Source organism: Serinus canaria, chromosome 17 (assembly GCF_022539315.1).
Source record: "Serinus canaria isolate serCan28SL12 chromosome 17, serCan2020, whole genome shotgun sequence".
Lineage (NCBI taxonomy): Eukaryota > Metazoa > Chordata > Aves > Passeriformes > Fringillidae > Serinus > Serinus canaria.
The window spans coordinates 1,952,227-1,977,105 of record NC_066330.1 but is presented as its reverse complement, the minus strand read 5'-3'; the positions used below and the strand labels follow the sequence as shown (position 1 = coordinate 1,977,105).

Sequence of the window (24,879 nt, the reverse complement as noted above, 5' to 3'; positions counted from 1 at the left end):
CAGGCTCCTCGGGCTCCCTGTGGGTTTGCTCACCCCCTGCACCTCTCCAGTCACACTCACAGGGTGGCACTTCTCCTGCAGTGCCCATGGAGACTCCTCAGGATTACTCAACAACTCAGAAAATCACTGTGGTGGTTCAGTTCACTTTAATCTGGAGTCTGGCTCGTGGGGAATTTTAATTGTGAACAGAAATGAGAAGCAGTTTTGGGGTAGAATTACTTTTGTTTCTTACCTGCAACAAAATTAAATCCATTACCTAAATGTGAGTAAGATTCAGCTTTTTAACTGAAATTCCCAAATATATTTTATTTAAAACTACCTTCCTTTCTGAGGTGATGTAAAAGGCAATACAGATTTGCTTCAAAACTCCTGCTTTTGAATCGTTTTATGTGCTCTGCTCAAATATTCTACAAAGTTTAAAGTTAGCAGAAGGCATGAGTGAGAAGGATCGAGTAACAGCATCTGCATTTCTTTGCTGCTTTATTCTTGTGAGTGCTTGAAAGCCTGCAGCAGTTTTTCAACAACAGTTATTGAGAAAAGGCTGACTTCAGCCCATTCATTGTGAACATCTGGACAGAACCTAACAACAGTAATTAAAACCCACTAAATTGGTAACAATTCCAAATTGCCAGGGATGGGATCCTCCTCTATGGTCCCACCCTTGCCTGTGGATTTCTGCTGGGTCAGTCCACTCTTGAAAAGCCTTTTCCACATGTCTCTTTCTGAGGCCTCTGTCAAGAGGGAACAGCATCCAAATGTTCTGCTCACGTGAGCCTTGCTCTTGGGTTTATTTCTGTACCACAAACCCCAGGGAAAGTAAAGACTGGGTTAATGCAGTTGATAGAAGGTTTGAGGATTTTCTTCTTTGCAAATAAATTACATAGCGTGATCTGTAGGATCTGCTTCCTTCTTTAGAATGCATCCTTGTAAGAAAATAAATCTAAATATGATTACACATCAGCATTCATGAAAAGCATGGCATTGAATGGAATTTTTTATCTGCAACACTGTTTTTTCCTGAGGACGGCAGTAAGCAGGCCAGACTGTCAGAATTTAAACTGTCAGGCCACAAACAGACAATAAAAAGTAGCTAAAGTCAGGTTTGTCTGTCTGTCTTCTTCCCCTGAACCCCAGCTTCATCTTCTGGCTTTGCTCAAGTTTCTCTAGACAGAGACAGAAGGGAGAACACGGGATTTTTCAGGAACTACTTTGAAATACACTTCTGTGGGAGTTGATCACGTAGCACTGGATTGGTCACAGATGACTAACTGGTCTTTACTTGTATTTTATTTTTGAGTTGCCCAGTTCTCCTTTCATCTCTTACCATTTCTGTCTTGTGGTGTCTGTAGAAATGTTCCTGTGGTCAAGGGTTTTTTTTAGTTCCTTCTTTATCTTTTTTAGTTCCTTCATCTCATGTAAAATAGGCAGCCCAAGCCTACTGGCACTTCTACAAACCTCATAGCTTCAAATTAAACAGATTAATGATGGAAGAACATTTGGGCCAATGGTAATTCTGGTGTCAGTAGATGCAGCTCAGCTGGATTTTCTGTCAATATTTTGTGGGAATGGCAGTATGGAATGGAAGTGTACCCCTTTCCACAGGAACTTCAACATTAATATTGAGGAATATTTCCAAATACATTCAGCAGTGAGCCCACTTGATGGGTCAGTGCTCACCATGACTCCTTTTGTCCTGACTGAAGATAAACCTGAGCTTTGCTGAATTCATTTGACTTATTTTGGAGTTCACCTTTCAACTCCTGATGCCTTGAGCATAATCCTCAACCATTGATACTTTGATGTGTCCTTAGCAAGTAGCTTATATTTTAGCACAAAACCAAATTGTAGAAATGCCTGCAAAATACCAGCATCTACTTTTCAAAGGCATGCAAGTGCTGTGGTTTCCTGGCTGACATGACAACATGCCCAGAAACCAGATCCTGGCAGTGCTGAAAGACTTTGTGAGTCAATCATCTTGCACAAGGCAAGGTTTGGTCCACACAGAGCTGCTTCTGGACAGAAAGCAACCTCTGGAGCTGACAGCAACAGCCAGCAGGGGTTTGTGCCCCACCTCAAGATGTTTCCTGGCTGAAGGACTCTGCAGTGCCACAGCACAAGTCTCCCTGAAAACCTTTCTGCCCTCCTCATCAATCACAGCAGTTTCTGACATCAAGAACTCCCTTGGATCTGCTCTGAACCTGTGTGGTTCCACATCTCACCCTCTGCACTGAGAGGTTGCTTCTTGGAAAGGAACTCCCTCAAATGGTTCAGCATGCCAAGGTCCCTCAACAGCACAAGTGTGGCTGCATTTTCATTAGTGGAAAAGGGGACCTAAAATTTCCATGGAAACATTACAGCTTAACAGTACTTGAACTAATTGAACACAGTGGTTTTAAAAGGCTAAGTCACTTTGCATTCATCATATTTGATGGACAGGTGAAGAATTTTTGGTTTAGCTGTGTAAAGATGTTACAAATGCATGATAGGATATGAACATGATGCAGAGCATCAAGTAGATAAGTTATGGGAACAAAATCTGTGTGATTGTGCAGTGTCAGTGCCGCTTTGTAAAGGATCTTCCTGATTTAATGAAAGGTTTGCTCCTGCCTTGGTTATGTACAGTTCTCCCAGTCTTCAGAATCAAAATGGCAGATGGTTCTTAGCCCATCTAAAATATTCTGATTAATAATGTTCTCATACACAAAAGCATAACAAAAAACTTCTTCAGTTACAGCCATGACAGAGGAGAAACACCCACCACTGGCTTTATCAATAACCATGTCTTTGTTCCACACAATTCCAGCAGCAAGTGGAGGCATTGTTGGTGGCATAGAAACCTTTTTTGTGAGGACCCACTGCAGGGTGGCACTGTCTCGGTACAGTGCTCCTCTCAAGAGCACAAGACAGTTCTCTGATTACATGATGGAGAGGGCAAAAGAAAAACAACAGCTGTCTGTGGCCTGCCTGCCTGTCTTAGATTTACCACAACTCACTGGTAGTGCCGAGGAAAAACTCCATAAAAAATGCAAGAAGTTAGGAATTTCTGTTGTGAGTGCTGTTGGAGATGTCTGACTCGCTCTCAGATGTGTTATTACATACAATGTTTCACAGAAAATGCTCCCTGGTAAATTTCTCTGAAGGATCGTGTTCCTTTGTCCAACTTCAAACACAACCACCGGGAGGAATGAGTGTGCTTTGTGTGATGTTCCCAAGCACATGAGCCATATGGTCCATGTCTTCATGTGTGCTCTTAACAGTGTTCAAGTAATTTATTGTTACACCAAACTTCTTAGGAGCTTAAAGGGCTTATCTAACCAACAATTACAACCTGTCACCCGTGTCATCCCAATTTGCTCCCCAGATCTCTACTCACCCAGTGCCCAGGGGTGCTCACTGTGGCGAGGGAGATGTTCTGGGGGACACTGTAGCTGGTGAGCATCAGAACTGGGTTGGGTGTGGCTGAGGGCCAAGAAGACATCTGTACACACTTATCTGTGCATTCACACACATGGCCTGGGGCATGGCTGCAGGGACAGGGTCACTATAAATAGGGGACAGGAAGGAAGAGCTGACTGGCCTCCAGGGCACCGCCAGTGCTGGTCCCAGCAGTGCTGGGATCCTCCCTCCCTCGGGATCAGGGTGTGAACGGACACTGACAGCTCCCAGCTCTCGGGGATGGGTTGCTGGGACATCCCACACTGTATCCCTAGCGTGATGTTTGATTAATGACTGTCATCCACAGGGGACTGTACTACAGACCCCCTGTAGGTGTGCTTGGTGGGGACATACCAATAACTGCATGAAAATTACAAAACAAGCAACGGAATTCAGGTAACAAGGCATTCAGACATTATCCGGAATGGAAGAGCTGGGAAGATGTGGCAGCCGAAGGGCAGGAGAGGCCTGGCCGTGCAGGGATTCCAGGAACACGCGGGGGCCCGAGGGCTGGGCGGGTCCAGCCCCACAGCCAGCCAGCGCCGCGTCTGGGCTCACCGCTGTGGGGTACCTGTGCCAGACAGACTGCCCGGGTACCTGTGCCGGGGTACCCGTGCCCAGGTGAGCCATGCCCGTGTCCCGGTGCCCGTGTCCCCGTGCCCGTGTCCCCGCGGTCCCGCAGCCGCGCCCAGGGAGGCGGGCGGAGGCGGGGGAGCTCCGGGTTCCGCCCTTGGGGCTGCCCGGCCCTGCCCGGCCCTGCCCTGCCCTGCCCGGCCCGCAGCTGCCTCTGCCCGCGAGTGCCAGCACCAGGTAGGGCCGGGAGCGGCTGCCGGGGCTTCCCCCGGCTCCTCGGCGCACGGCCGGGCGGAGGGGACGGGGACTCGGAGGGACGGAGGGAGGGGGCCGCGGTGCCGGGTCCTGTCCCCGCTCCTGTCCCGGGGCGTTTCCTGCGGCATCTGCCGGGCTGTGCCGGGCTCCGCGGGAGCGCTGCCGCCCTGGAGCAGTTCCCGTCCCGCCGGGCCGGGGGGCGGAGGAGCCCCCCACAAGCCCGGTGCGCCTGTGAATGCCGGTGAAAGCAGTGCGAGTGGTGATGGGAACAGCGGGGGCTTGTTTGTTTTGTTCCTTGCCTGGGGGAAGAATATTTGAAAGCTCTGTTTGAATAGAAATTCAAAAAATGTAGACACTGAAAACATATTTAAAATGTTTCCTAGGAAGAGTGTTAAAAAAAAAAGTTATGGGGATGACTTGTTTCAAGGAGGCCTCATTAGTAAGTAGATCCCTCTTGGAATAAAACTGCTTTGAATGTTATTTGCTCTTGGATGTAAAAAATCCGACTTTGCTAACAAGGATGATACTAGCATTGTTTCCCCTTAAGTCTCTTATTTTTCTTACTGATCATTACAATTTCCATTTTCCACTACCAACTCTGCATGATGCAAGTTTATCGGCAAAAAAAAAAAAAAAATCCTTTATATCCTTTGTGGGACTAGAGCATGGCTCAGCTCAGGGTGTCCTGCTCTTGAGTCAGAGGGGGTGGGGGTTCCTTAAATGCCTCTCCTCCTTTGGGTCTCTCAAACTGTTTTACAGAGTACCTTATAACATCCATCTGGAAAAATGAAGTGAAACCTGAGTACTGAGGAATGGTCTCTCACAGGTTATTGCAACAGCTTTCTCTTGGCCACAAGACAGTTTATTCCATAGTTTCTACCACGGAGAGGTGGGAGATGGAAGCTTAGCCTGTGCAGGAGCAGAGAGAAGCAGAAGTCAGCCCCGTTTGACATCTGCTCCGTGGGATGGGTGCTGCTGGCATTGCTGCCTCCCTGCCCACCCCAGTGCCCGGGCTGGCCGTGGTTCCAGGCTCTGGTTGAGCTCTGTCCATCTCCAGAGTGGATAATGGGAATGCTGGCCTGGCACCAGCCCAGGCTGTCAGTGTCCATCTGTGCCATCACCAGGCTTGCTGAGTGCTGGGGAGTCCAGCTCCTGGATTTCACTGGAATTCAGCTTGAAGACAGGGTGGGAATTTTACTTACACCTCGTTAGTGACATGGGTGGATGGTGAGTGCCTGAAATGTTCCGTGTTTAAAGACAGAGAGAGATTTCCCAGTGGTTGAGAGTTCAGCTGAGTTTTAGTGAGAGCTGAGTACCTGCAGTGTCCCCAGAGGAATGACTCTGGCTCTTGGCAGAGCAGAGGCTTTCTCTGGCTAGATGGAATTCCAGTGCTGTGGGGAAAACAGTGGGGAAATTGAACCAGCCATCAATCTTTGGCTGCTTCTGAATGTCGAAAGGGTGACAAGGCAGAAATGCTACTGCTGCTGCTAGTTTAACTTGGATTTTACAGGCACAAATCCAGCCCGTTGTGAATTTGTTCCTTTCATCAGCAAAGCAGGGACGGGAGCACTCTGCAACCCAGGTTCATGGCTCTGATAATGTCACCAGGGGCTATTGCTGCCAGCTCTGGCTAAAAGGCTGCCTGATGTGTTCCAGTGCAGGGCTGCTTTTGTAATGATTTCTATAATTTTGGGAGTGCTGCAGCCACATCCAGTGTTGGTGTGGGCAGCAGTGTCACTGAGCCTCTGTGCCAGGGAAGGGGTGAGGACCTTCCTCAGGGACAAGGAGCAGCAGGTTCAGCTGCTGACCCAGACTGGGCCAGTGCTTTCCCCGATCCCATATTCAGATAAAATAACTTTTTGTTGTAGCTTGGGTGTTTTACAGAATTCCGGTGGGAACCAAACCATTTTTAAAATAGCCCTGTGACGTATTTAGTGCTCAGGATTTGTATCTGCTTTCAGCTCATTTACAAATACAAGCTTTCCATTTTTAATCCAGTCCCAGACATTAGTGTTGCTGCTGAGTGGCATGCATGGGAAAGAGGATTTTGGACAGAAATCTGCGGCTTCACAAAACAACTATTTCCCTGTTTTACTTTGGAATCTGGAGACTAAAGAAACTTTTTTTCTGTTCCCTTCCACAGCACTTGGGAATTATCATGTGAATAATCAAGAGCGTGTCTCTGCCTCTGCTTGATTATTATCAAATGTTTTTCCTGAAAAGACTCATATATATGGACAATTTGTCTGTAACAAGCTGTGTATTATTTCTGTTGGTTAGTGATTGTCTGGTTCTGTGGACCAGGTATTTGATAGCCCTTCTAGCAATTTCAGCTGAAAAGAAAATTGTTTGTATTGATAGTTCATATGTTTACTTCTAATCTCTTTTGGATCTTTTTTAACTCAAGACTCAAAGGATGTTTTATGCAGTGGCTTTCAGAGGTCACTCAGGTTTTGCATTAGGGAAAAAACCTCAAGTTGTTTTTTTTTTTTGTGAAGGTTTTGTGCAGCTCTTTGTGTACCTCTGTCACTTCATTTGTTCTGCTTCTCACAGCATTAGTTCAAGTGTGTGTCTATTCAGTCCCTTAATCATTAATTAATCACTTCAGACACTAAGAAGCCTAAGGGAATCAGAAAGAAACGCTCTGGATGATTAATTCTTTTCCCATAAAAGCACTAAACTTGCTGGAGCTCTGAGCCATGCTGGAACTATTTTCCCTGTGTCAGGCACAAGCTCCCTAGGTGGGGATAGTGCACAGCTCTTGAGCTGAAAGCTGGGCTTTGGCAGTTCGGGAAGTGTTTTCCTGCAGGAGGCTGCACAAAGCAGTGGGAGAAGGGAATGCAGCCGGAGACAGCCCCGGGGCACGGCAGAGCTGGCTCAGCACTGTCTGACAGCAGATGTTTGCACAGAGATGAGAATGGAAAAGTGCTCAGCCACTCTCCCTCAGGTCTGTCCTTGTGACTTTGGCAGTGGGGAAGTGTCTGGATCAGGGATTCTGACTTCGTTCAGGTATTTCAGCGAGGAGGAGAAAGGTAAATGGCCTGGAGGTGGGAGTGTGCAGGCACTGTGTGTGCACCAGGCCTGCATTTCAGGGGGTTTGCCTCTGCCTCTGCTCCCCAGCAGTTGGCAGATTTTCCATATTTACTCTGTGTTCCACACCCTGATAGCACCAATGGCCCGAGCAGATTCATCGGGCCCTTTACCAGCTGTCAGATGCTGCTGGGTGCCTCTGTTTGCCCTGTTTGCCCTGCAGCAGGGTGTTCCTGCCCTGCGGATCCAGCTGTCCTGTTCAGCAGCAGGGAAATGCAGGAATGCTTACCCTGCACAGCACGGCCTGTCCATCGGTGGGTGCCCCCTGCTGCTCCAGGGCTGTGCCGGGGTGCTGTTACTGTGGCACTGAGAAATCCCAGCAGAGATGAAATCGGGGCAGGCAGTGTCCATTCAATGTCAGCCCGGGACTTCACACCTGCTCAGGAAAGGAAAGTGTGCTCAGAGAAGTCGGGAAAGGCAGTGGCAGCCTGTCTCAGCAGGACACCCAGGTATTTATCTCTGCTTATCCGCTGATGATGCATTTGCAAGGTTAAATAGAGCTCTGACATGAGTGGAGTTAAGCAGAGCTCCAGGGTGCTTTGCAGTGCTGAGCGGTCTGGAAATGCCAGCTTGGAATGGCCATGCTGGATCCGGGCCCCTCAGGGAGCCTGCTGGTGCTGCTGGCTTGGAAGTGGCTGATTTGGTTCTGGGGATCTCACACTGCCCTCTGGAGAACAGTCTTTATCTTACTTCGTTCAGTTTCCCCAGCTTTGGGACTTGGTGAGCAGCTGCATTCTCAGTCAGGATATTCCAGGTTGTCAGGTTTTTGTGATCAATATTTGGGATGAGATGCTGTCTGGATGGTATGGACTCTGAAGATTTATATATTTTTTTCCTTTTGCCTGTTTCAAAGCGTTCTTTTCTGGGTATACACTGTGGTTTTGGTCTTTCCTTTTCTCATTTTTGTTCCTCATTCACCTCCCACTGAGAACCTGGAGAACTGGAACCGATCTCAGCTGAGGTCCCAACACAACTGGAGTGGGAGAAACAACAGTGTGTCTGTATTAGGACAGTCAGGCAGTGGGACACTGTCCAAACCCAAAGTTTAGACATATGTTATTTACTCAGTGTTTCCACATGCAGTAAAAGTAGAGCTACAATTCAAAACAGCATCTTTAAAACACTGGAGCAAATGAATCATCCCGGGATCTCTCAAGATGGACAGAGGCTGCTGCAGTGAGCACTGACACCGTGAGGACTTTCCCTTCTTTTGGGCTGTCTGCTCTGACAGATCAGATTCAATCCTTGTGGCTCCTCCACACCAGAGCCCGAATCCTGCTTGAAATGAAATAAAATGAAACCCTCTGCTGTTGGTCACGCAGCTCCCAGGAGGAAGGGATGGTTTTGGTCTGTGTGTTTCCAGCATTGCCCTCTTGTGGCTGTGCCCGGCGGGATGGGAGCTCCGGGCATTCCTGGCTGTGCTGCTCCCGTGCCTTGTGATGGGTGGCTCTGGAGCTGGGAGCTCCTGCGTGAGAAGCTGTCAATGTTCAGCCACAGTCATTAACACCCGGGCCACACCTGCCTGTGTCAGGAGAGCTGGGACAAAATGGAGAGAACTCTGATAGCTCCCTTTCCACAGTGATCACTTGGAAGTTGGTGTTTGTGAAGGAAGCCACTGCATGGGAAGTGGGGAAAAAGGGGGAGTCCTGTCTCTCCCTGAGGAGGAGGGTGGTGGAGATGTGTGTGTGCTGGGGCAGGACTGAAGGAAGCTTTCAGTCACAGGTTTGTGACTGTTCCCTGCCAGCAGGTGAGCACAGGAACCTGGAACCCTCAGCCTCACATTCTGCTCCTTGGCTGATCTAGAAGGAGCACCTTGATTTTTATTGTGTATTAAGTAAGGGGTTTTTTTTGTGAATCCTGAGTTGCTTCATGTCTCATGAAGGCTTTTGATGTGGAAGGTTGAATTCTGTGTGGAGCTGATGTGGAAGGCAGGAACTGATGGACTCCCACTGGCTCAATGGTGACACCAGGCGTGCTATGCCCTGTCACTGTGGCCTGTCACTTATACTCATCCCTGACATCTGCCTGCAGCTCTCCTGCCCTTGTCCCACGTGTGGCAATGACTCCTGAGTCCTTTCACCCCATTGCCTGGGCCTGATGCTGCACGAGGAGTGCAAGGCCATGCTCTGTGCTTCCCTTCTGGACTTGTTTGAGGCCATCTCTCCTGCTTTCCAGCCTTTCTCTGGCAATAATGTATTGCTTTTGGGTTATGGACCACAGATTGAACTACTTCTGTGCTGCAGAGGAATGTATCAGCTTGTTCTCTGGGGAAGAAGAGTTTGCATAAAGTTGCAGATGATTTCCCCTGAACAGGCAGGACCTGGAGACTGGAGGAAGAACATCTGTGTCATTTCCCTGCAGCTGACCACAGGCATGTCTTCACTGCCTTCCTCAATGTGTTCTGGCTGTCACCAGCAGCTCTCTCTGGGACATAATTTGGGGAGGTAGTCATATTTTAATGTGCTGGTTTATGTCTTATGTGTTACATAAACACTTCTTAAATATTTTTTCAGCACTGAACAATGATTTGTGTTGGAGCATAATTCAGGCTTTATTTTTGCTCCCCAGTGAATGAAAGTGGTTGGTGGTTTCCACTGATCCAGCCTTCCCTGTGCTGTGTATGTTTAAGTGCATGATTCAGCTCTCACTTATGCTCAAGGCAGGGCTCTGAACCAGCTGATTGTATCAGCAAATTTCCCTGGGTGTGTTTCAGATGGCAGACCTGGCTAATCTCCAAAGCTTTCTCCTGTGGAAGTAGTATTCTTCCCAATTTACATCACTGCAACTGAGAGGAAACTCAGGTTTTTGGTTGAAGTTTTCTGCCTGGGTGCATTGGGCTGGAAGCTCTGTGTTTACTAAGTGGGTTGTATTCAAAAGGTGAGGAGCCCAGAATAGAGCTGATGTGACTCATAGTGCAAACAAACAGCTGGAAAAAGTGAACAATACTCAAATCTTCTGGGCCTTCTAACTTGCTCAAGTGGTTTAGTAGGAATCTTAATTTAACAAATGCAAAAAAGCTACTTGCCAGTTGCACAGCTAATGCTGGACTTCATGTCCTGGACTCTTGATCTGACTTAGGCAGTTCAGTTGGAATTTTTTTGGATTTGTGGCTTTTCTGTTAAGATGTAGCTGCAGGGAATGCCATTAACTGAGCTGCTCCTCATACAGGGAGCTGAAATAGTTTATGGAGTCACCATGGCTGGGGGAAAAGGAAGCTGGCTCTACCATGCCAGTTTTTTCTTATCCCAAATAACCTTTGTTTACTGGCTTCTTCAAGGGATGGAAGGAAAGGACTTGGGTTTAGATTTTTATATATATAAGAGTTTAGGGCTGTCTAGAGACTGAAAACTGAGCTAATCCATCACTTTTGATATTTTTCAATGCCTGTCCCCTTGGTAACAAAGCTGAAGTTCTGCCAGAGTTATTTTCAATGGCTTACTGAAGAATTATTGATATTCTATACTGGTTTGGCAGGGAAGCTGAATGAATAAACAAATATTTCCATTTTCAGGGTGTGCTGTCATCACTGTGGATCCTGTGCTGAACTTCCTCTGTGTTCAGCAGCATCATGTCCTGAGTTTTGGATTGTCAGAACTCAAGTGGTTCCGTGCTGTTCACTCTCACAAGCTTTGTAAATTCATCAGAGTTTTTATGGGGCAGCAGCAGACCAGAGAATAAAGAAATGGCCTCATGGGTAGTCAGACAGTGTGGATTGTGTTCAAAGTGCACAAAGGGCTGAACCTGAAGCAAGCAAATAACTTTATTGGGGTCTTGTTTGTGTGATCTCTTCAGTGGTGCTATTATAGACCTGGGGAGTGCAGCCCTTGCTCTACTGTGGCAAGCACAACCTGTAGATTTCCTCAAACGGATTATGCCAGGAGGATTATACCCCTTTGCCTCTTGCAAAACAAGGATTTAGGGTTTTCCTGTTGTTGCAGCAGAAATACACCAGTCATTTACCTCTTCTGGCACTTGGTGTAGGAGGTCTGGAATGCTGTGAGATAAGGGAGGCTTTCTTTTTTGAGGACATACATTGCTGCTTATTTGGAGCAGTTCATATTCTCCAGGCAATGTTTGACACATAAATAAAAGGAAAGAGAGAGTTAGTTGGGTGGAAATGCAAATGTGTGCCCCCAAGGTACAAAAGGGATTGGTGCATGAGGGGCATTTTTGCAGCATGACTGTAGTGTGGATAGAGACTCTACTCAGATTTACTGTTCCCTTCATATTTGAGAAACTCAGTCTGTATTTGCAACTTATTTTGATGTTCTGCAAGTGCCATCCATTAAAATCAAAAATACAGCCTTTGCCATGTAGAAAGGCAGGAATTGATCCAGCAGTGAGCAGCAGGTGGTTTGGATGCTCTGTGGTGAAGTGTTGTATTGGCTGCTGCCCTTCCTGTGTGGGTTTTGTTTATGCAGCAGATTTAGACAAATTATCTGAACCCATCACCAGTCGACGCCAGAGCTGCAAATGAGCACAACCCCATGGGGATGTGGGCTACCCTTGTGTCTGTCTCATTTAATTCAGCCAAGCTTTCCTGAGCAGCCCTGTGCAGGTAAGTCCTGACTCTATTTGTGGGGATATTCAGGTGTGAATTGCCACAAATTATTATGAATTAACCAGGCCTCACAAAAACTGTCATGCTCATTTTTCTCTTGTTAGTGGCCAGTTACTAAATGAAATAAAGATTTTTTTTTCTTTCTTTCCCTGCTGTGAGTATTGGATGATATTATCTTGTAGAAGTTACTTTAGTGACATCATTAAGCTTTAGATGGTGGTAGGTGTGAGAGTGTATTTGATGTGGAGGAACCACACATTAATTATTCCCTGTAATGGATTTTGCAGTGTGATGAGGCTGTAAGAGATGTAAGACATTCCAGGCTCAGTGTCCACAGGTTTTTCCTGGAAGGAACAGGGCATTCCTCTCAGTATGGCTGTACTGGGCAGTGCAGAGCTGGGCAGCTCCTTGGCAGAAATTCAGAGGAGAGTGAAGACAAACTGCCAGAGGGCTGCTGGTGTCAGTCTGGGAGGGCAGAGGTGACTGCGACAGATGAGAGGGAGGCATGGCCACAGGGACGAGTGAGCAGAGCAGAAATGAAGAATTTCAGGAGGGAGGCCAAGAGAGCTGTTTGTTACAAGCTGCAGGGTGGAAATAGGAGAGGTGCTTTGGGTGGGATACCAGGAGAGGCAGGAGCTGAGTCCGGGTCGGAGGTGGTGGAAGCTGCAGCAGCAGTCAGGGCTCCCAGCCTGGCACTGGGAGGATGCACAGCAGGGTTGGGACTGCTGAGCTCAGGCACTGGGGCCTCTCTGCCCTTCCTGGCCTTCCCCTGAAGCAAACAGCTTCTAGCCTAGGGGAGCTCATTCATTCCACACTTCCCTGGAGCAGCAGCTCCAGGCTGCCACTGGGCTGTGGCCAGACACAGACTTTGATCAGCAGTCACCTTTCCTGTTGGGTGCCCTGGCATTGCTCCTGCAGGCCAGACTCCATCCCAGGGCATTCTTGGGCTGGCCTGTCCTGCTGGTGTGACTGCACATCTGGAGACCATAATGAACTTGTTGTCTTCCAGTGGTTGCTCAAATCATTGGACTCATTTTCCCAAGTTCTTGTTTTCATCACTATGCAGCCAAGTGTCATTCAGCTGATCCATGTGCAATGAAATCCTGTATTCCAAGCCCTTTCCTTGTTTTCCTTTAACAACTTTCCTTTGCATAAGACATTGGCTGTGCATAGCACCCTTTCTGGGACCAAGCTGGACACTTTTATTAGCAGCAGCTTGAAAAGTGCCTGTTTTCCATGGCTCCATCAGGACCCTTTTCAGTAGGGCCCTGGCAATCTCAGCTGGCAAGTGCCCTCAGAACAATGTCCAGAGCAAACATTTCTGGGACTTGATTTAACAATGCAACACTTGCTGCCAGCAGTGATAACCCAAACCAGCTGTTGGGGTAGATTTACACCTATTCCCTCCAGGAATGGCTCAGATTAATTAATTTTATGAAAGAGCACTAAAATATACAATTTATGCACTGTAGCCCTCTTTCAGTTTTTTGCCTCTATTTATATATTGCAGCTCATTGGCAATGCAAACTTGGACTTACAAAATGCCAAATTAATTAGAAGGCTAAATAAATGCTTTTCAAAAATATTGTGCCTACATATATCTGTGCATTACAATATCCTACAGTGGCGTGTTAACCAAGAAGATTATCCTGCATCTTTATGCCTTCAGTCTGTGAGGCTTGCCCAGGTGTGGACTATAAAGGTATTTAATTTAGTAATAAAAAGTCCAGAGTATTTTTCCATTTGAAAAGGACCCATCTCTTTCTAATGTTATGCAACCCAGTCATTTTGGTTTGGGTTTGCTGCAGCTGCCAAAGCCTTTCACAGCTGCCTTCCTTAGAGTGAAGGTTCCAACATGTTTTTCACTGAGACTTAGACCTCTGACACTCTGAACTTCCTTCACAGAGATCAGAAATACCAGCAGGACTAGCACATTGTTTTTATTGTCTGTTTCAGTTTGAGACTTTCCAGTGAAATTTTCGAAGGTACATTGCCAAGGTGACATTTCAAATTAAAATGCATCAGCTTGGACAAGAGAGCAGCAGAGTGTTCTTGGGAAAGAGAGAAAGAAAATATCTTCATGGAGAGTGGAGAAAGCACAAAGCAGGGTCTGCTCTTTCCTTCGTGGAAGTTTTGTTGTGGAGTTTTATGGGTGGAGGGTTTGGCCTCTTATTTAAGAATCTTTTGAGAGATTCTGACCATGGCAAGCTCAGCCTGTCCAGAATTCTCCCCTGGCCATGTTGAGAGCCAAAGTGCCCAGCAGCTCAGCTGCACATTGTGTGGCTGCTCTGTTCCTGAGGGCCACAGGGAAAGGTTCCTGCTCTGGTCACTTACTGCAAACACCTGGGAAATGTGATAGATGAACTTGCTGCAGTGTGAGATAGTTGGAAGAATAATCTCTTTATTGGTGGCAGATTGTTGGGGTGCTACAATCAGCCCTGTTGTAATTCCTTTGGCCTGAGTAGGTTTGATGCCTCTTGTGTTCCTGTCGCAGGGTGTTGCTACACCCTCAGAAATACTTGGTTGTGAAATTATTGGATTGCTGAATGAGCTTTTGTTCTGTCACCTCCCAGACTCTGAATGCTGTGTTGTGCTCTGGGAGCTGAGATCCATCAGTGCATCCCCAAACCCCCCCGAGCTGTCACTGCCAGTGCCGTGTGTGGAGGCTCATTCGGGTGCACAGCACGGGCTGAACTCCGCTGCTCTGACAGCTTCAGGGAGCTGAGGGTGCATTCCCCCCATCCTCAGGCTGCTCCCTTGAATCCCCATCTTCCCAAATCTCTTTCCCTGCACCCACTGCCAGCTGGAGCCGCCGTGCTGTTCCTCTGCGTCTCATCAACTTTCCAGCTCTCAGCTGACAGAACGTTGCCTCTGTTGCTGATGTCTCTGAATTTCTGCCTGTGCGGGGACGTTTGGCCCGTGTGACCCTGACTGCTGTGGGTAATGGATCGCACATTGAGCTGTGCTCCGGCTCGGGAGAGGCTGCGGGAGGCGCTGGGATTCCAGCAGGGTTGTTTGCACAAACGCGTTACGCCCCTGGGCTGCCGAGGGGGTGGGTGTGTTTGTCCCCGATAAAAGATTGGCTTCTGCCCCTCATCTTCCCCAGCAGCCAGAGGAGCAGGGTGCTGGGACTCCCCACAGCTCTGCAGGAGAAGGGAGAAGCCCTTTTGCTCCTAGAAATGGGCAGGAAGGACTTCAGTTATCTTTTCCTCACCATTTTCTGCACAATGGCTCTGAAGCTGAACTGTGTCAGCTCCATGTCTGTGGCAGGGCTTGGATATGTCGTTACAGCAGCTCTTGTGCTGTCAGCTGTGGTAAGTGGGAACATCACAATTAAACACTGAAAAACTTCTGGTCCCAGATACTTACAGGAGTCCCTCTCCTTGACCTCTTTGTCAGTTTTTAGTGGGAATTTGGTGGGATTCAGGCAGACTTGAATCATGATGATAAAGTTCATTCTTTTCCATCTTTGATATCTGATTTCAGCTTAGGAACCACTTTGATACCTAACTTACTGTTTTGCTTCCTAGCTTGTAACATCCTTTGTTTCTGCCTTGAAAACTGAGCATATTTTACTTTTGTCCATCAGCTGCTGTGACCCATCTTCTTTGTCAAAGTACTGAATGCTTCTAATGTAATATTGTAAAGTGTTCTTCCCTGTTACCTGATAGCTCTCAAAGGTGTGATGTGATCGATGGACAGACTTCATTGCCAATACACCAGAAATGTTTTATTTCCTTTCAGAATTACCAAAGTGAATTCTTTTATAAGAAAGTGTTCATTATGTTTATATATATAAAAAAATAAAGGTATTGCACTGTGTTGATATATTGCATAAGGATGGCAGTAAACATATTAAACCAAAATTGCAGTGTCCTTAGGACAGGATGTTGTGTAAATTAATGTAATTCCTGCAGAGGAGCAGTTAAGTAACAGGTACAGAAGAGCTTTAAGAAGCCTGTTAATTACCTAAATATTCAGTGATATTCACAGCATTTTCCATTTGGTTTTAGAAAACCCGCAAATCATGTTTGTGCAGAGTGTACAACATGTGGAGTTAAAAGGGGTTTCTTTCCCACAGCCTGGAATGACAAGCTTCACTTACATGCCCTACTAAAAGGTTATAATTAGTAAGAAAAATACAGAAATTAAAATCCAGAGAGAGAAACAATAGAGGATAAGCCAGTAATAAACCAGGAAGTAGAGGTGATTGGAAGTGAAAATTGACAGTGATCAATGGAGAGGGATTCTTTCCACACACATCCTTATTTTTTCTCCCCATCAAAACTCAGTGCATGAGAAAAAAGGAAACTTTCCACTTCTTGCCTGGCATTAGGAGATGAGAAGCAATTTACTTTAAAGATTTCCTTGTGTCCTGCCCACTGAACAGCACCCTCTGTCTCGCCCCCAGCCTGTCAGCATGGTGGAACACGCAGAGTTTCTGAAGGCTGGGAAGGAACCCGGCCTTCAGATCTGGAGGGTCGAGAAATTTGATTTGGTCCCAGTGCCAAAAAACCTGTATGGAGACTTCTTCACTGGGGATTCCTACCTGGTGCTGAACACCATCAAGCAGCGCAGCGGGAGCCTCCAGTACGACCTGCACTTCTGGCTGGGTGAGTGCTGGGAGTGTCCCTGCAGAGCTGGGAGCCCAGAGTGACCCTGGGCCTCTCTGCTCCAGCCATGGCCAGGAAATGTTACCCAGGGAAAGAAAAAGCAGCACAGTGAGAATGCAGTTCTGGGGGTAAAGAGCCCTACTCGTGTCAAGTATTTGTGTGCTCTCTGCAATAGAGTACAGCCACTGATCCTAAACCCAGCTTTTCCTGGGCAATAGGATAGGTAAGTTCTGCAGAGGTTCACAGGGAAGACAAGATCTCAGGTGCAAAGTCTGGGTGAAATCCTTTCTGCCTGCAAGGAGGGAGGTCAGATGTGTTCCTCCTGATCAGGGAGTGGGATTTTTTCCCTCTCCTAAGTGCCCTCTGCTGTCCATGCCAAAGAGTACGGTGCCACGGCTTTCCCCACAGCCTGCAAACCCCAGGCTCTTTGACAATATCACAGTTCAATCTGCTTTCTCCTCGTGTGTTTGCAGAGTTGAATGCAGAAGCAGACCCTGCATCCCCTCCCAATGTCTCTCTCCACGTTTCAGGTGATGAAAGCTCTCAGGATGAGCGTGGAGCTGCTGCCATCTTCACTGTGCAGATGGATGAGCACCTGCAGGGGAAGGCTGTGCAGCACCGCGAGGTGCAGGGCCACGAGTCCCCCACCTTCCTGGGCTACTTCAAATCTGGCATCAAATACAAGGTGGGTGACAACTGACCCAAGTCTGCAAGAAATGGCATCCTGCCCAATTCCCAGGAGAGTGAGAATTGCCCTTTTTCCAGTTGCTTAAAACCCATTCTCAGCCAGATGTTTTCAATGAGTTGGAACTGAACAGGGTGGAGAACAGCAGATCCCAGTGGGAGAGATTTGGCTGAATTAATAATACACAAGGAAAGCCCCAGAAAGTTTTAGGAATCGAGGTTTTGTTTTTCTTCAAGAGGCAGAGGAAAGAACAGTCCCAAGGCACCTGGAATGAATTTAAGAAGCACCAGAGTTAATGGGAAACGCCTACCCAGGAGATTTGATTTCTCCCCACTTGCATAACAGTTTGACCTTGCAGTCTCTGTGCTTAGCCCACCCTCCCAGCATGTGCAATGTTTTGGTAAAGGAGATGAACAGTAGTGGGAGTTACTCCTCCCTGCCATCACAATAAAGTGGGATAGAAGTGAAAACATGCAGTCAAGCAGTTGTGTCTGTTAGGAATCCAAAGGCACAAGGAAAGTGATAGCAGGTCAAATGCTTGCAAAGTGCTGACATTTCCTCATGTCTGAGACTTTCCTGATCTTTCTGGTTTATTTATTTCCCACTTGCTTGTTGTTACTTTTGTTCATTTAAAGTTGGTTGTGCTATTTTTGAGGGTAACTGACATGGGTCCTGTTGCCTGCATTGATAAATAATCCCCAGTTCTATCAGCAGAGAAAGTGAATCCTGAGCTTGGGATAATTTCTGGTTGGCAGGACATGTTATACACACGGGAATACACTCTTCCCCCAGTCCTGGTGTGAATCCTTGCTCGTGTTTCCCCCCAGGCTGGTGGTGTGGCTTCTGGCTTCAGGCACGTGGTTCCCAACGAGGTCACTGTGCAGAGGCTGCTGCAGGTCAAAGGCAGGCGGACGGTCCGGGCCACGGAGGTCCCTGTGAGCTGGGACAGCTTCAACACAGGGGACTGCTTCATCCTGGACCTGGGCAGTGTGAGTACCACATCAAAGGCAGGGCTGGCAGAATTCAAGGGGCAGGAGGTGTCTGACCTTCACATGAGTTTTATTTTCCCCCACTCTGCTGAAGCCATCTCAGTGCTGATCATCCTGAAACTGGCATTGTTCAGTCCCAGCTGAGTCCTGCCTCACCTAGGGAGGTGCTGTCATGCTCTGACAGGACTTTCTCCTTCCCCAGAACATCTTCCAGTGGTGTGGCTCCCAGAGCAACCGCCAGGAGCGGCTGAAGGCCACGGTGCTGGCCAAGGGGATCCGGGACAACGAGCGCAACGGCCGCGCCAAGGTCTACGTGTCAGAGGAGGGAGCTGAACGCGAGGAAATGCTCCAGGTTATTCCCTCTGTGCCTTTGTCCCTGCTGGAGTGGCAAGTGGGATGTGGGTGGGTGGTGTGTGTGGTATAAACACACAGCTCTGTGCAGAGCTGGTCCTCTGCCGCACTGGGACATCAGAGGGAATTGATGTGACTGATCTGGAATTCTCTTCCACTCATTCTCTTGACTGGAGGAAGATGCTCTTGGACTGGTTGGTAATGGTTTTTCTCTCCCTCACAGGTTCTGGGACCAAAGCCCAATTTGCCAGCAGGAGCTTCTGATGAGACCAAAACCGACACAGCCAACAGGAAGCTGGCTAAGCTGTACAAGGTAGTGAACATAACTCTGGGGAGAATGGAGTGATCTTTGTGAAATTGGATGGAGGTGCAATAGCAGAGAGGAGCTGAGCTGCTCTGGGTCCTACTCCTGTCTCGCTCTGCTTCTTAACAAGTTTTGTGTATGAGCCTTGGTTGCTCACAGTGCATGTCCATGTACTTTCTGTTGGTTTGTCATCACTTAGGGCTGTAGTGAGACAGCTGGGACTTGCAGAATTTTTGAGAGAAAGGTGGTGTGTGAAATAAGGGAAAAAGGGAGTTTTCCTCTGCTGTCAGGCATTGTGTTAGGAAAGTGACAGGAAAGAACTAGAAACAGTGAGCCTGAGAAGCAGGACCTGCCCCTTTCTAACACCCAGATGAAGCCATGACTTGGAAGGTGCCACTTGCCATCAGCTGTGTGAGTGGAGAAGAGTGACCAAGACTTTTTGGGAGGAATCTTCTCTAAGCAGCCTCTGGTATCCATGGGGTGAATATCTGCTAAGATGGTTTGTTATGTGGCACTTTATGCATCAGTCAGTAGAGGAACTCAGATTTTTAACCCCACTTGATACAGGGAGGCTGTTCCAGTTAGTCTTCAGTCCCTGTGTGCAGTTGGCTTCCTTTAGAAGATATTTCCGTTGCACTGAGGATATTTCCCATTTTGGACCAATCTCTCCTTGGTCCCAGCAGTATGTACTTTGCTAGTAATAGTTGAAATCTTCAGAGTAAGTGTTATGTTTTTGCCATATTGTTGCTGTGTCAGAGGTATCCTGTTTGAAAACAATAGTGCCTGAAGCAGCCAGTGCATTCAAATGGATTTCCCTTCCCCTCCCTGAGTTCTGAGCAATGGCCACGGAGCAGCAGGGAGCAGAGGGTGCCTTATGTGACCTCTGTGCTGTGTTGTCACAGGTCTCCAATGGGGCTGGGAACATGGCAGTGTCCCTGGTGGCAGATGAGAACCCCTTCTCCCAGGCAGCCCTGAGTACAGATGACTGCTTCATCCTGGACCACGGCACAGATGGAAAGATCTTTGTTTGGAAAGGTACCTAAGAGAACTGGGAGAAAGGAATTAATATCATAAATAGAAAGGCAATTGTTCTCTCTCAGCCATCACAACAGGCATGAAAGAGATCAGCAATACTTATTTGTTATTTGGCATCATTTATCTGGAGGGCTGGGCCCTTCTACTTTGGCAGAAGGTACTTGGGACAGTTTCTTCCCTGACCCCCTTTCTCTCTATTTTCATTAAAGGCAAAGGTGCCAACTCTGAAGAGAAGAAGGCAGCACTGAAAACAGCCTCAGAGTTCATTGACAAGATGGGTTATCCCAAACACACCCAGGTAAGGACCTGTCACCAAGCACTGGGGTCACTTTTGTGCCACATGGGCCAGGGACTGTGGAGCACGGATGGCTCAGGGCACGTGTCCCTGCTGAGTGGCTCCTGCTGTGGGAGACCTGCTCTGTTTTGGGAGATTCTGCAGTGCTGCTCCTGGGCTAAAGCAGCCTTTACCCCAGCAAAGCTGGTAGTTAAAGTTTCTTCCTCTCAGATGCTCTTTTACCTTTTCCATGACCTCTTCTAAGAGTGAAGAAGAGTAGATAAACCTGCTGTTCTTAGGGAGATGGTTCTAAAGGCTCGTTCCTTTCAGATCCAAGTCCTCCCTGAGAGTGGTGAGACACCTTTGTTCAAGCAATTCTTCAAGAACTGGCGGGACAAGGACCAGACGGAAGGGCTGGGGCAGCCTCACGTGTCTGGCCACGTTGCCAAGATTGAGCAGGTCCCTTTCGACGCAGCCACCCTGCACAGCTCCAAGGCCATGGCTGCCCAGCACGGCATGGAGGATGATGGCTCTGGCAAGAAACAGGTCAGTGGTGGCACAATCCCTCTGGGAAGCTTTCCAGTCTTTTCTTTGCTACTTGATGGCATTGCTGCAAGAGCAGCAAGACAAAAGGAGGCCAGAGAGCCATCAATGCTGAGGTCTTGAAAGCCCTGCAGAAAAGTGGGGTTGATTCTGACGCCAAGATTTTTCAGCACTGTGGACATGGGTTTATTCCTCCTCCTCCTGATTATTCTCCCTGTTGCCATGTATGAATGTCTTGGAGCACCTGGGTTCATGACTTCGAGCATAGAAGCAGGGGTGGAGTTGGGCTTGAACGGGCTGGGGGCTGTCCAGAAGGGCCGAGGTTTGGCTGTTTAAAAACGTCCCGAAAGACCTCCGAGCTCCGTTCGTGACCCGCCACTGGAGCGGATGGGAATTGTCCCGTCGGTCCCGGCAGAGGGCGCGGCAGCACCGCCGGCTCCGGGATGCGGAATTCGGGGATAACGCGGGCCGGCCATGGGCTCGCTCTGCAGCGCCTCTGCTCCTCTCCCGCCAGATCTGGAGAATAGAAGGCTCCGAGAAGGTGCCGGTGGACCCCGCCACGTACGGGCAGTTCTACGGCGGGGACAGCTACATCATCCTGTACGATTACCAGCACGGCGGGAAGCGGGGACAGATCATTTACACCTGGTACGGGACTTACCCTGGGGCAAGTCAGGAAATGCTGGGACTGCGAGTCCACTCGGGAAATCAATCACTACTGGTTCCCACTTCCAGAGGATCTTTGGGGGATAAAGTTTCACCCTGGATAAAGTTCTCTTGCAAACAAAACGTTACCAGAGGTCTGGGATGTTTTATTTGAAGTGGAACAAGGGAGGGAATTACTGTGTGAACTTCCCCCCCCGCATTATTACTCCCTTCTTTGGACCAAGCTCTGCTTGTCTAGGAAAGTGCTGCTTATCTAGGAAGGGTTCTTATCTCCCCCTGTACTCACTGTGCTACAATAGAGGATAAGGAATTTCTCCTTTGTGCTGAAGGAAGTGCTGCAGAGATTCAGTAACAAAGGGTTCCCTTACCTCCTCTTGATCTCTGTAAGGTGTGTGTGGGGGGGAAAGGCTGAGAATAAAGCTGGGATTTGGCCTTGTTCTCCAGGCAGGGCGCTGACTCCACGCAGGATGAGATTGCAACGTCTGCATTCCTCACAGTACAGCTGGATGAGGAGCTGGGAGGCACCCCTGTGCAGGTAAAGAGACCCAGCAGAAGCCAACCCCAGCACTGGGGAATAAAGAATATATATATGTTTATATTTTAAACTCCTGGCCCAGCTGGGTGCTCTGTGAATATTCCAGCTCAACAGAGGGTTGTAAAAGCCGTTTCTGGTTAGTCTTGCACTCCTCAAAACTGACAGGAAGTTTTCTTTTTTTCAGAAACGAGTAGTGCAAGGGAAAGAGCCCCCTCACCTGATGAGCATGTTTGGTGGAAAGCCCTTGGTTGTTTACAAGGGTGGAACCTCGAGGGAAGGAGGCCAGACTGCACCTGCGGCAACGCGGCTGTTCCAGGTGCGCTCCAGCACCTCCGGAGCCACCAGAGCAGTGGAGGTACGTGGAGGGACAGACAGCCTTGGTGTCATGTGTACAGCCCATGATGGGAACATGATCCACTGGAGAGTTCAGTTCCCTCCATGGAAGAGGAACTTGGGCCAGGACACGAGTTCAGAGCCCCACTGCTCTGAGAGAAAACACACACAAATGCCTCTGTGCAACGACAAAGGGGAGATAAAATCCTGGTGAGGAGAGGGCAGTGGTTTATGGCTGCAGGAACTCCCCAAGTTTCCAGCTTCAAGAGGCCTGTCCTTGTTGACAGAGGGTTTGGTGTTAGTGATTGATCAGTGATGGCAGCAGGGACTGCTCTGCCATGGGCTCCCCAGTGAGCTCCTAAATCTCCTGCCATAACCACCAGGACTGGCACAGTGACAGCCAGGCATTCCTGCTATGGGTCATGTGTACCTGTAATCACACACTGAAAGAGTTATTTACTCTTCCCATGTGGAAAATCTAACTCATCACTTGGATACAGGGAATACACAACACATCCGACAGCTTTACATGCTCATATGGAAAATCTTGTTTGCAGTTTATTCAGCTGTAGGTTCTGGTTTGGTTTTGAAGTAACAGGCTTCCTGTAGAGAATGGTTACACCTGACACCTGCAGTGTTCCTTCTTTTCAGCTGGATCCTACAGCCAGTCAGCTGAACTCCAATGATGCCTTTGTCCTGAAAACTCCCTCTGCTGCCTACCTGTGGGTTGGCCAAGGAGCCAGCAACGCTGAGAAATCAGGAGCACAGGAGCTGCTGAAGATACTGGGAGCTCGCCCAGTACAGGTTGCTGAGGGCAAAGAGCCAGGTGAGGGGTTCACAGTGGAGAGTGAGATCATTTCTGTGTAGCTGCACACCCTCAGCAATTATTGCGTGGGTATTTTGTCTCCCAGAACAAGATGTGAACATGGCCAAGAGGGGCTTCTCGCGGTATTTTCGTTGTTTAACAGCACCCTCATGTATGTCTGCAGACCATTGGGACTTTCTGACTTGGAAGAATGCTTCAAGTCCTGCCCAAACCATAACCCTGGTGTGGGTTCCATGAACAGAAGCATCAGTCTCTCTTTCGGTTTTCCAGACAATTTTTGGGCAGCCTTGGGTGGCAAAGCTCCGTACCGCACCTCGCCCCGCCTCAAGGACAAGAAGATGGACGCTCACCCCCCGCGCCTCTTTGCGTGCTCCAACAAGAGCGGGCGCTTCACCGTGAGTGTCTGGGGGATTCATTCAGCACCTGACAGGGCTGGGAGAAGCTGAGGCCCAGCTGCTCTGAGCCCCCCACCAGCTTACACCTATCTTTCTTTGTGTGGTCTGTCATGTACAGATAACGTACATGAAGCCTGTGCTCATCTGAACCTTCTTTTTCAGATTGAAGAAGTTCCTGGAGATCTGACTCAGGATGACCTTGCCACAGATGATGTGATGCTCCTGGACACATGGGATCAGGTATGTCACGTTTACAGGGGGACAAAAGGAGCAAAGAATAGGTACAGATTGGCTCTAGATTGAGACTTGAACCACAATAGCCAGAGGTGCTGTTGATTACAGATTCAGCACACATCAGCCACAAGGGAACTCAGAGCTGAATTTTGATGTTTTATGGAAAAATGTTCAAACATCTGCTATTTTCCCCTGATGTTAAGCTAGTGTAGAATTTGTTCAAGGGTCTACAGTTCACGTAGATAAAATGCAGGCAAAAAACTTCCCATTATTGACCAATAGAACTTTGGTCATGTTGGTCGACAACCCAGGCACACCAACATGAGGATTTTCTGGTTTGTGTCATGCTCTGTTCACTGAGGCTTCATCTAAATTATCCCTTCATAAAGAGAATGATTGATGCTGAAGTAATTAATATTTTTATCTTTAGGTCTTTGTATGGATTGGGAAAGATGCCCAAGAAGAAGAAAAGACTGAGGCACTGAAGTCTGGTAATGTCACATTTTCCTCTCTGAACTATCCCTTTCTCCTTTTCCCACTGTGTGATCATGACTCAGGCAATTTATATTCTGACAGGCATAGATAAAACCATAGGGTACAAACTTTCAGAGGGTATTTTTGTTCAGATGGCCGATGTGAAGCTGCCTCCCTGGCAGCCATTTAGCCCCAGCTGAGCTGCTGCTCTGCATGGCTGGTGCTCAGTGAGCTCCCTCCCTGTGTCCCCAGCCAAGCGCTACATTGACACAGACCCCTCCACGCGGGACAAGAGGACCCCGGTGACCATCGTCAAGCAGGGCCTTGAGCCTCCCACCTTCTCTGGCTGGTTCCTGGGCTGGGACGATGACTACTGGGCTGTGGATCCCCTGCAGAGAGCAATGGCAGATGTGGATGTGTGAGCAATGTTTGAAACAGAGCAAGTTCAGTGCCTTCAATGCCTTCAAGAGCTCCTTCCTTCTGCAGGATGTATGGTAACGAGGGAATGATGTTAATAGCCAATTAGCTGTGCAATAATTTCCGAAAACAATCACGACCAGTCATTGACCCTACTCCTTGCTTTGATTATATTTAATACAATAAAGCTTGTATGAAATATGGGAAGAACAGAAATGGTGGGGTTTGTTACAAAGAAGAAAACATTAAAGAGCAGCTGTAGATCCCATGTTTGAACACATCTTAGAAACC

The 24,879-nt window shown here is 48.1% G+C and overlaps 1 protein-coding gene across 3 annotated transcripts; it reads left to right on the top strand.

Annotated features, from left to right (window-relative positions):
* The first annotated feature begins 4,163 nt into the window (after positions 1–4,163).
* Positions 4,164–24,789, top strand: GSN (gelsolin). Of its 3 annotated transcripts, none has more exons than XM_030231211.2 (17): positions 4,164–4,245; positions 16,326–16,527; positions 17,058–17,212; positions 18,040–18,201; positions 18,404–18,553; positions 18,776–18,865; positions 19,759–19,891; positions 20,101–20,189; positions 20,496–20,711; positions 21,223–21,356; positions 21,819–21,909; positions 22,094–22,264; positions 22,894–23,068; positions 23,339–23,463; positions 23,626–23,703; positions 24,128–24,188; positions 24,424–24,789. In XM_030231211.2, exons 2-17 carry the CDS (start codon positions 16,335–16,337, stop codon positions 24,591–24,593), a joined length of 2,193 nt encoding a protein of 730 aa, XP_030087071.1. In that variant the 5' UTR covers positions 4,164–4,245; positions 16,326–16,334; the 3' UTR covers positions 24,594–24,789. The 3 variants fall into 3 exon arrangements, with proteins under 3 accessions (XP_030087071.1, XP_050836857.1, XP_009091596.1); XM_050980900.1 differs by lacking the exon at positions 4,164–4,245 and adding an exon at positions 4,661–4,702; XM_009093348.4 differs by lacking the exon at positions 4,164–4,245 and adding an exon at positions 15,000–15,228.
* Positions 24,790–24,879: the final 90 nt, after the last annotated feature.